This window comes from Asparagus officinalis, chromosome 6 (genome assembly GCF_001876935.1).
Source record: "Asparagus officinalis chromosome 6, Aspof.V1, whole genome shotgun sequence".
Lineage (NCBI taxonomy): Eukaryota > Viridiplantae > Streptophyta > Magnoliopsida > Asparagales > Asparagaceae > Asparagus > Asparagus officinalis.
In genome coordinates this window covers 48,824,717-48,836,872 of record NC_033799.1, presented here as the reverse complement: position 1 = coordinate 48,836,872, position 12,156 = coordinate 48,824,717, and the positions used below count along the sequence as shown (strand labels likewise).

The 12,156-nt window shown below is 37.8% G+C and overlaps 2 protein-coding genes across 2 annotated transcripts; both read left to right on the top strand.

Moving 5' to 3' along the window:
* LOC109846155 lies at positions 214-6,177 on the top strand. Its single transcript, XM_020415378.1, has 6 exons — positions 214-382; positions 4,369-4,556; positions 4,665-4,769; positions 4,860-4,976; positions 5,555-6,008; positions 6,108-6,177. Exons 1-6 carry the CDS (start codon positions 214-216, stop codon positions 6,116-6,118), a joined length of 1,044 nt encoding a protein of 347 aa, XP_020270967.1. The 3' UTR covers positions 6,119-6,177.
* On the top strand, positions 8,772-9,917 carry LOC109846154 (protein MAIN-LIKE 1-like). The gene is made up of 4 exons (XM_020415377.1): positions 8,772-8,923; positions 9,016-9,020; positions 9,135-9,223; positions 9,312-9,917. The coding sequence occupies exons 1-4, from the start codon at positions 8,772-8,774 to the stop codon at positions 9,915-9,917; spliced, it is 852 nt and encodes a 283-aa protein (XP_020270966.1).

The window sequence follows — 12,156 nt, the reverse complement described above, 5'->3', positions numbered from 1 at the left end:
AAAAAGATCTTCAGGAGTGTCCAATTTGAGGAGTATCACGATGGGTACAACGCAAAAATTATTCAACACATGGGACAGTAAGGTCTATGTTTAAGCAAAAGAAGATTCCGGCAAAGGTCATGCGTCATTTTCCCTTAATACCAAGGCTAAAACAGTTGTATATGAATAAAGACACTGCTAAGCAAATGAGGTGGCACATGGATAAACGTACTGATGATGGTAAAATCAGACATCCGGCTGATGCAGAGGCATGGAAGCATGTGGATAGAACTTTTCCTTCGTTTGCATGGTAAAATCAGACATCCGGCTGATGCAGAGGCATGGAAGCATGTGGATAGAACTTTTCCTTCGTTTGCAAATGAGTGCAGGAATGTTAGACTAGGTTTGTCTAGCGACGGATTCAATCCATTTGGGATAATGAGTTCTGGTTGGTCTACATGGCCAGTTTTATTAACACCTTACAACTTACCGCCTTGGCTTTGCATGAAACAACCGCATATGATACTTTCATTATTGATACCGGGCAAGCATGCACCAGGCAATGACATAGATGTGTTTTTAGAACCGCTAATTGATGAGTTAAAACAACTCTGGACTGAAGGGGTTATGACATATGATACTCATGCAAAGCAGTCTTTCAGACTACGTGCTATTTTGTTATGACATATGATACTCATGCAAAGCAGTCTTTCAGACTACGTGCTATTTTACTATGGACAATTAATAATTTTCCAGCCTACGCGAATCTTTCAGGTTGGTCTACAAAGGGAACATATACATGTCCAGTGTGTGGTCCAGAATTCAAAGGTCTTTATCTGCAGCACAGTCGAAAGTTTTGTTATTAGTTTAATAGAAGGTGGTTGAACATAAAACACAGGTACAGAACAAAAAAAATGGAGCAAGTTTTTTGATGATACTGTTGAGAAGAGAGATGCTCCGCGTCCATTACGTGGAGATCAGATTGTACATTTGCTTGAGAGGTTCCCTGCCGTCAAGTTTGGAAAGAAGCGCTATTCGAAAGAAGATTTACTTGGAGTAAGGAACTTGCGTATTAACAAAAGGATACCAAAACGAAAGAGACAAGCACAAGTGGTGAGTGATGGGGCTGAAGTCGTAAAATTACGTTCAGGATGGACAAAATTTAGCATTTTTTTCAACTCCCCTATTGGAAAGAGCTAAAAATACGTCACAACTTGGACGTTATGCAAATTTAGCATTTTTTTCAACTCCCCTATTGGAAAGAGCTAAAAATACGTCACAACTTGGACGTTATGCATATTGAAAAAAATATTTGTGATAATCTTTTGTCCACACTGTTACAAGATGCTAATAAATCAAAGGATGATCTACGAGCTCGTCAAGATCTAACTGCATTGAACATTAGAGAGGAACTGCAGCCAAAAATTATCGGAAATAACATATTAGAGTTGCCTGCGTCTCGTATTACAATGTCGAAAGTTGAGATGCAAACATTTTGTCAAGTCCTCAAATCAATAAAGTTACCAGAGGGTTATTCCGCAAACATATCGAACAATGTCCAGGTACAAGAAAGGAAGATATTAGGGCTTAAAACTCATGATTATCACATGCTTCTTCATCAATTGCTACATGTGGCACTACGCAATACTATGCAGAATAAAAAAACAGTGAAGGTTATTATTGATTTTTGTGGATTTTTCAGAAAGCTTTGTTCTAAAGTTATAGACGCCCGTGACTTTGAGAAACTTGGAGAAAATATTTCCGAAACAATGTGTGAAATGGAGATGCTTTTTCCTCCATCTTTTTTCACAATAATGGTTCATCTTACATATCATCTCGCGGAGGAGGCTGCAATAGCAGGACCAGTCCATTATCGTTGGATGTATCCAATAGAGAGGTTAGTATTTAGAAAAATTTATTCGTTTCCTATCAATATTTATATCTATTAAATGTAAATTTCTTTACATCTATATCTGGTTAATATTCCTTTTTTAGATATTTGGGTTCAATGAAGCGTCAATTGCGTAACAGAGCTCGTCCAGAAGGTTCAATAGCTGAAAGTTACGTGAGAAGCGAGTGTCTCTTATTTGCCTCTCGTTATATGAGAGGGGAACAAACTAAACTTCAAGCACCTGTTGATAATAAGGAGTACACAGTTCTCTATCCTCGCGGGCTAAACAAAAATTATTCTAACATATTGTTAGATCAAGCGCATGCATATGTTGTAAATAATCTTGAAATCTTCTCGGAGTACCGGAGGTAAAATATCTAAAAAGAGTTTCTCATACCATTTACTCTTTAATTTTTATTTTGACAAATTTTTTATTTTGACAATAATAATTAAATTTATGCTGACAATAAAAATTAAATTTATGCACATTAATAGGCAACATCAGGAAAAACTTAAGAATGAAGTTACCGGTAGTACAGCTGTACATGACCTTAAAGAAAGGCATATGAAAGAATTCCCTGCTTGGTTGAATAGTGAAGTAAGTATTGTTAAATTTAGCAATATTTGTATTTTATTTATAAAACACTTACAAATTATTGATTTAATAGTTTGCTTATTTTTGTATATTTAGATCCAGGAACAACTTGTTCTTAATAATCAAATATCAGAAGAAGTGAAGGTTCACGCAAAGCGGCCTTACTATGCTGTAATTCAATATGGTGGGTATCGTGTTAACGGTTATAACTTTCACACAATGGAGGTTGATGATACGAAGGTCACCCAGAATAGTGGTGTCATGGCTATCTTCTCACGGGAATGTTTCTCAAACAGAAGAGATCAGAATCCAGTTGAAAATAATATGACATATTATGGAAGGTTGGAAGATGTGGTGGAGATATTCTACGGCTATGGTGGTCCAAATGAACATAAATACATGATGTTCATGATTCGTTGGTGTTTTACAAAGACTCAAAAGGATCCCTTTGGATTTACAATTGTCAATCTCGATAAAGAAATTGATAGCGATGAAAAATTCATGTTTGCATCTCAGGTGGGACAATGTTTGTATGTGAAAGATCCTACAGTTAAAGACGAGTGGGTTATCTTGTACAAGGATTCTAGGGCTTATATTCAACCTTCCACTAATGAAGATGATGACGAGAGCTATATAAACAACTTCAATGAGCCAAATACAGCGATCGATGAATTCTCGTACCCTCAAAACGTAGTTTTGAAACGGATGCTCCAACAACTCGGACAGACATTCCAAATATTATCACAGACATTAATAGGAGCTAAACATCAATTATTTGTAATCGGGTCTTCATGTAATTTTTTTTAGTTTGCAAATTGTATAATAAAAAATTTAATATCACTACATTGTATCTCAATTACCTTTTGGACGATATAAATATGTAATATCTTATTTTGTATATTCAGCTTGCAAATGCCTACAAACTTGATGTGAAATGAAAAATTTAGTATCGCAACAATACATTGTTTTTATTTTCGCCAAGACAATTTGCATCTATGTTATATTAATTTGTATGTTTATTCAACTTGCAGATGTCTAAAAATATTAACAGGAGGTTGTTCGAAGCTAACCCCAGTCAAGACCAATCCACTGAGGAAGAGGCTTCGAGTTCAGAAGAGATGTCAGGTATAACTTGGTTTAACTTACGTATTTTTATTCATGATATATGCACAATGATAATTTATTTCTTTTATTTTTATAGGTGAGGGTGAGGAAGAGCCGGCTCACATACCATTATATGCAGATCCTCCAGCTGTACTTCGAGCATACATTCCTGGGATTGAGCGCGGGCCCTTACCAGCATGTGCAGAGGGCTATAGACTCAAGCAGACTGAAAAATACATGCTTACGAAAAAAAGATTGGATGAATGGGCCCCACAGATTGATGAGATTCTATCTGATGCAAAACATGAAATCAGACAAAGATTTGGTGAGTTTGATCAAAAACTTAATCAATTCCAGAATTTTTCTTCTTCCTTTTTTAGTAAATTCTAAGAGCTTAAATAAAAGTGTTGATTAAATAAAAGTGTTGATATATCTATTATTTCTTTTTTGTAGGTGAAAAACTTTACCAGAAGAAAGGACGCCAAGGAAGTGACTTTAAAAAAAAGTTACCGGCGGATGGTTTCCGAGCAATTGTGAGATGGGGACATAATGGGATTCCAACCGGACAATGGGCTAATAACTTCAGCTCATACCTTGGATGTTTGATACGGAGGAGTGATAATGTGAATCCCTATTACGAGGCTTGGGAGCAGCCATTTCATATCCTGGAGAGTATATACCGAGATTGTTGGGTAAATTCTTATATTTAGCACAATTATTTTTCAATTCTATCAATTATCCATGCTTAACTATATTTTATTTTTTTAGAGATATTTCAACATCGAAGACAATCCTGTAGGGTGGGAATTTTTATTTGGATACCAGGGAAAGTTCAAGCATTCTCTTCGGGAGTGGAGACATGAGATAAAGAAGAAATGCTTTGCTTATTTCACTCACAACTGGGAGAGGATATACAAGCGAGATAAGAGGGTTGAGCCTGAGCACTTAGCTGCACTTATAATATTGTGGGGCCAAGAGGAGCACCAGGTAAATATGTATAGTAGTTAATTATCATCAAGTTATTTATCTGAAACTAGTGATATATTCCATTGTATATTATAACATGTACTAAAATTCTCTTTGTTCATGTTGAAGGAAAAATGTAGGAGAAATAAACTTAATCGATGGAAAAAAGATTATGATCATCATACGGGGACTACTTCATTTGCCCAGATTGAGGATCAATTTTGTAGGACAACGGTATAAAGTCTTTTAATCTTCTATGTATATTCTCTCCGCTTCTTAGAATATTTGATAAATAAAACTAATAAATATATTTTTAAATCTCAGAACGCTCCCTTTATCCCACTACCAGAACTGCACAGGAGAACGATGATTCAATTTAAGAAGGGGTACGATGAGGATGAGACTAAGAAACAAAAGCTAGAATTGGCCAAGAAAATGCAGGTTAACTAATTATCTTAGCTCTTATTAGCCTGTTATCATGTGGGAATTTATTGTTTGCACTCTTCTTTTGGTCATCTTATTAGCCGAGTTACTATGACCGATTCGTATGAGGGGCTTGCTTGTTAGGATATAAAAAGCTGTTTATTTTCATTTATGCACTAGAGGATGTAGTAGAAACTGCTATAAGATATTGATTTGTATAAATCTAAGTTTAGATAATGTCAAGCATTTTCTCAAGTTGAAGAGCAAAGTCATGTCCCTTTTGCAAAGTCTTAAAACTGTATGATAGGCCAAAAAAGTAGCAGTCATGTAATCATTATATGTTCTATATAATTATTTATTAGAGATAATAGCTTCAACTCTTGAATGCATGTAGATGTGTATGTATGCATCTATATGAAATCTCTGTTTATTATAAGAATTAAACACACTGACACACATATGCATACATGCGCACACATCACACACACACACATATACACACATATACATGTGTATAAGTATGTAAGTGTGTGTGCATTCTAAAATCATGTATTCATGTGGCAATGTATTCTTAAATTTATTTTTTGGACTTCTAGGAAGCTCTGGAAAACACGTATTCTGAGGTTGTTACACAGAGCCAAGAGCCCCTGACTAGAGAGCAGAATTATAATGTGAGCCATTTAGTTTGTAGTCTTCCCAAAAAGGGGAGGACCAGGTGGATGGGAGTTGGAGCTCAGAGGGTGTCTACACAATTCCAGCCTCCGCCGATTTCCACACCCTCGACTATGCCATCGGGGCCCTCTTACATGCCGCAGGAGGATTGCACTCAGCAGGCGATGCAGCTTGTTTCCTCTGTGATGAGTATGTTAGATGGTCAGATTCCCGAGGAGATGTGGGAGGATATTCAAGAGGAGCTTATGCGAGTGATCCAGCCTACTGCTACTTTTGCGATGGTTTCTAGGCAAATAATGAAATCTTGTAGAAGGCGGGTTCCTACTCGGGTGCAAAGCCAGATTATGAACTTCTTGGCCACTCAAAAGGCATTTACTGGTAGTGGAGAGAGTAGCAGACAGGTATACTTATTATATATGTAAAATATGATTACACACAATATTATGTGATTCTAAATTTAAATTATTTTGTTGTTAGAGTGGAGATGATGCTATTGGGAGCACGAGTCGTAGGGATGGAGCCGCTAGTGGCAACATGGACGATGACACGGATAGGGCGGACGACCTATCTTAGTGACTTATATCCTAAACTCGTGTTTGTATATTGGACATATTTATATTGGAGATTATGATATGCGTGTATGGTTTGTTGTGGAAATTTTTATGGATTTAGAACTTATTGTGAAAATTGAATGTACATATTTCGAATATTTGTGAAAATTGATTGAATGAGAGATGTTTGTGAAATTTGGATTGTATTCATTGTGAGATGTTTTGGAATGCGTGTGAAATGTGTTGGAGATTTGTATGTACAGGGAACTATATATATGTACAGCGGAACTGAGTATATATCACCAGATTTTTTTTAGCCTGCTGATACTGTATCGCTGAACGGGCTTCCGTCAGCGATAGTTATCGCTGACGGAAAGCCCTCAGCTGTTGTACATAACATAGTTGACGAGTTCCACCGTCAGCGATACTTATCGCCTGACGGGAAGCCAGTCAGCGATAATTACAAACATCACTGACGTGCACCGTCAGCGATACTTATCGCTGACGGGGATTCCCCCGCTCAGCAATATAGAAACACGCTACGGGTCCCCTCGTCACGATAAGTATCGCCTGACGGGATCCCGCGTCAGCGCATTAGGAGAAACATCGCTGACGGGATTCCCGGTCAGCGATGTTTCTCTATTCACTGACGGGCTTTGCGTCACCGCTCTCGCCTGTCAGCGATTTAAGTAATCGTTGACGGCCGCCCGTCAGCGATAGTTCTTCCCTGACGGGACTATCGCTGACGGCGTATCCTTGACGGGACGCCGTCAGTGATACTTATCGCTGACGGAAATTGGGGCATCGCTGACGGGAATGCCCGTCAGAGATACATGATTTTCCACTAGTGTTTGGGGGGTAAACACAGGAATATGGAAGATTTGGGGGTCATATATACAAATAACCTTTAATATAATGTATTATAATATTATATTGTATTTGGTATATCTTATATTATAATTATTATATATTATTTGCAAATGATAGTATGTTTTAATTTTTGTATGTACATAAGTTTTTTTTTGCTTTCCACGAGGTTACCCCACACCTTATTATGGATGGCACTAATCCCGGACAAATTTTCAAAACCATCCCTTTTAGCATTTTATTTGCAAAAAACGACCTATTTTGAAAATAATTACAAAAACCGACCTGTTTTCAGCCCAGCGCTAAAAACAGGTCGGTTTTTGTAAAAAAGTTTCCGAAACATCACGGGAGTTCAACTCCCGTTAAGTTTATCGAGAAATTAAACTTCACGGGAGTTGAACTCCCGTGAAGTTTATTTTCTGCTTAAAACTCCACGGGAGTTCAACTCCCGTGGAGTTACAGTCGAAAATTTCTAGAGAACCGATCTCTGGGAATTTTTGACTGCAACTTTACGGGAGTTCAACTCCCGTGAAGTTGTAGTCAAAAATTCTCAGAGATCGGTTCTCTGGAAATTTTCGACTGTAACTCCACGGGAGTTGAACTCCCGTGGAGTTTTAAGTCCCTTATATAACCCCGCGTGCCCAGCCTGACAGCCCAAAACCCTAACCCATCGTTTACTCTCACTATTTGATTGTGATTATATGTAAAAATCTAGATTTTAGAATTTAATTATGAATTATTTACGAATTTTGTGAAGAAATGTGAAAATTAGAGGGGAAATTATCAATAAATGTGAAAATTAGTGTGAAAATTATCAATAAATGTGAAAATTAGAGGGGAAATTATCAATAATTTTGTGAAATTAGAGGGAAAATTATCAATAATTTCGAAAATTATTGTATTTAGATTTTAGAATTTAATTGTGAATTATTTACGAATTTTTTCGAAAATTATTGTATTTAGATTTTAGAATTTAATTGTGAATTATTTACGAATTTTGTGAAGATGTATTAAATAATTTTGTGTATTATTTACGAATTTTGTGAAGATGTATTAAATAATTTTGTGTATTTAGAGGTGAAATTATCAATTAATGTGAAAATTATCAATATTGATATTGAATTTTTCACTCTTCAGATGTTACGATGAACGATCGAATTGTAATTCTCTGTTCTTATGATGGGAAGATTAATTACCTGGAAAATAATATGCTCGTTTATGAAGGAGGCACGACGAGACCGTTGTTCATAACAAAATCGTGTACTTTCGATGAGTTGGTTAATGAATTACACAAACTTACATTAACTAACTCACGTGAGTATCACCTCAGTGTGGTTTGCAATTATCCTGTTGTGGAGAACAGAACAAGTGGCATTCAAATATCAAGTGACTACGATATGGGTCTCATTCATGTCTTACACGACGAGAAGCGTTCGGTCGAATTGTTCATTGAAAAACATCAGAGAGATTTGGGCAAATCGTTGAACTACGAAGGAATGTATTCCCGCATGTTAGAGGATCCTGAAGTTGATTCTGTAGGTTTTTTATCTCCTCAACAAGATGAATGTTGGACACAATCACAACTATCAACAAACGTACAAAGAGTGTTTTCGTCCACCATACGATAGTCGACATTGGACACAAGATGGGCCACGGATATTACCTCCATTGTATAAAAGATCGGCGGGGCGCCCTCATTCCGTGCGTATTAGAAATAGTATGGATGACGGACGTGAAGGAGCTAGGAGGAGAAATAAGTGCAGTAGATGTGATCAACCGGGTCACAACAGAAATAGGTGTCCAGTTAGTATTAGGCGTTGATTTGTATTATGTAGCATTTTGCACTATGTCATTCGTAGTTGTTATCTTTGAAGCGTATGATACTCGTTATTTGTAATATGTTCTGTATGATACTGCGTTCATTTCACCCATGCATTTGTATTATGTAACGTTTTGCACTATGTCAGATCATGTATGTCATTCGTATTTGTTATCTTTGAAGCGTATGATACTCGTTATTTGTAATATGTTATGTATGGTATTGTCTTCATTGCACTCTGTATATATGCTCATATTTTAATCACAGGTCTATTCATTATGGATCCGGGACCGGAGAATCCCGACGTTTTGTACCTTCAGGCGGGTCATTGTTCAGACCATATTGGTTCGGGAGAGGTAATACGGATAAATTAGATATATATTTCTTCGATTAATGTAATTTTTTAACGAATATACTTAAAACTGATTCTCGTTTTATGTGCAGCCCGTACCAGAGTTCACGATGATCGAGCATTCCTATAGTCATTCGGCTTGGGTTATTGAGGATGAGAGGGTACTAGCTTTGATCGCTCAGGCCGGTTTTCGACCGTGTTCGACGATTCGTTATATCAGGCTTGATTGGCCGATTATCACTGCTTTGATTGAGAGGTGGAGGCCAGAGACCAACACCTTTCACATGCATATAGGGGAGTGCACGATCACTTTACAGGACGTGGCCGTCATACTTGGGCTCCGGATCGATGGACCGGTAGTTACAGACACCGATGATCATAGTTGGTCGGAGGTATGTGCCCGGCTTCTTGGACATGTTTCTGACTTGAGGAGTGGTGCGATGAAGCTATCGTGGCTTCGTCAGACATTTCAGGGCGACATACCAGAGGATGCCTCTGATGAGACACTCCAGTTTCATGCTCGTGCATACATATTGCACATGATAGGGTGCGTACTATTTCCTGATGCGAGCAAGACTCTCGTACATGCACGATGGCTGCCACTGCTGGAGGATTTTGGTGTATGCGGCGCACTATCGTGGGGCAGTGTGGTGTTGGCATATTTGTATCAAGAATTGAGTAGAGTATCTCTGATGTAGAATAAAGAATTCAAGGGATGCTGTATGTTGATACAGATTTGGTCATGGGAGCGCATTCATATTGGACGACCCACTTTACTTATGCACCGTGACTTAGAGGGGCAATATCCGTTGGCATACAGGTATAATTGTACAAACACATATTACATTCATAACCTGAATATTTGTACTTATATATTCGCTATTCTGCATATAGGTATAACATGCGATACGCTCAGTACAAATCAGCGACGCGTCACCATCAGTTTTACCGAAATGAGCTTGATGGCCTCCAGCACGAACATGTAAATATAAAACTCAAGAAGTATGAATATTATAGTTTTTTTGTATGATACTGATAAATGTTTTATTTTATTTCAGTTCAAGTGGAGACCCTATACACCGCCAGAGCTCGATATATATTCTCTTGCACCTATCTGCCGAGATAGTCCCGGCTTGTGGAGAGCCAGAGTTCCATTGATCTGTTGGGAGATCGTAGAGATGCATGTACCGGACCGTGTGCTATGGCAGTTTACACTCTCTCAGCATATTCCAGATCCTGTCGAGCAGATCAATCGTCGGCGACGCCCTACATCGCACCGGACTGACTGGACCGTAGTCCGTGCGACCTACATAGACAGGTGGGATTGCATACAGGATACGAGGCCCACAGCTGTTGACTATACCGCGTATATGCGTTGGTATTAGGGTATCACACGTAGATGGATCACGCGTGACCCACAGCCCTTAGCTGGACACATGCCACGCCCACCGACAGATAGTTACATCCCTAGTGGGATGAACGAGAGAGATTACGTAAGTTTCTAAGCTAAATTATAATATTTTTTATTGAGTTGATACTTAATAAATTGTTTACCACGCAGGTCCGTGTTTTAGATAGCATTGATGCTGATATTGATGCGCACGTGACTGAGATTCAGGATCAGGTGGCGTTAGGTCTCCTCAGCAGGATCAAGAAGAGCATAGCGCAGGTGTTCCATAAGACTCACGTCGACGAGTTCGCAGGCCGTGAGGACAGGTCTCGCTCATTTGGACGGGCGTACGCTCGACGTCGAGGAACCCAGGGGGCGGGGAAGAGCGAGGGGGAGGGGGAAGAGAAGGAGAGGAAGGAGGGGAGCTATATTGGGTTGTATATGAACTTATTTTGATAATTTTGTAACTTTCCTGAATTTTTAAATACTAAACTTTTGAAGGTAAATTATTGTTCATATACATAATCATTTGTGTTTATGGTTGAATCATGTATATATTGTTGTTTGCAAATAATTTGGCATATATATGAGTTATAATTCATTGTTGAATCATGTATATATTGTTGTTTGCAAATAAATTGGCATATATGAGTTAACATGTACATATATATGAGTTAACATGCACAGCAGGCTGTGCATTCTATGACCTGCAACTTCACGGGAGTTCAACTCCCGTGAAGTTGCAGTCCCAATTTCCCAGAGAACCGAAATCGGTTCTCTGGGAATGTTTAACTGTAACTCCACGGGAGTTGAACTCCCGTGGAGTTTTAAGCACAAATTAAGCTTCACGGGAGTTCAACTCCCGTGAAGTTTAATTTCTCCATAAACTTCACGGGAGTTGAACTCCCATGATGTTTCGGAGAATTTTTTACAAAAACCGACCTGTTTTCAGTGCTAGGCTGAAAACAGATCGGTTTCTGTAATTATTTTCAAATGGGATCGTTTTTTACAAATAAAATCAAAAAATGGGTGGTTTTGAAAATTTGTCCCACTAATCCCCTCTCATGCTTCGTGGCTGGTACTCACCCAAGGATTTTTTACCTGTTAGGGGATTCGAACACAGAACTAGTCCTCTATGGATTGTCTCCCAACATGAGTGTAGCAGATATCGCTGCGCCAACCATGCGGGTTAAAATATGTTATTTTACATATTATATAATATAACATTATTATTAATATTATATTATAGTATACTAATATATCGTTAATTCCTCCTTCATGTATAATGATAAATTGGCTACCCCTAAGGTCAAAGAAAACTCTCATGTGTCATATTAGAAAACAACAAGCGGGCACCTGATTCTATATTCAACTATGAATACTCATTAAATTAAATCTATTTATAATTACAAAGTAGTAATTATAGTCAAATATTTAGTAATCCTAACCAATCATATTATTCATAATAAAAAAATAACAATCATAATTTTCATAATTTACTATTAACCCTACATCCAAAAAATTATTGTGACCCTCATATTTTTAAA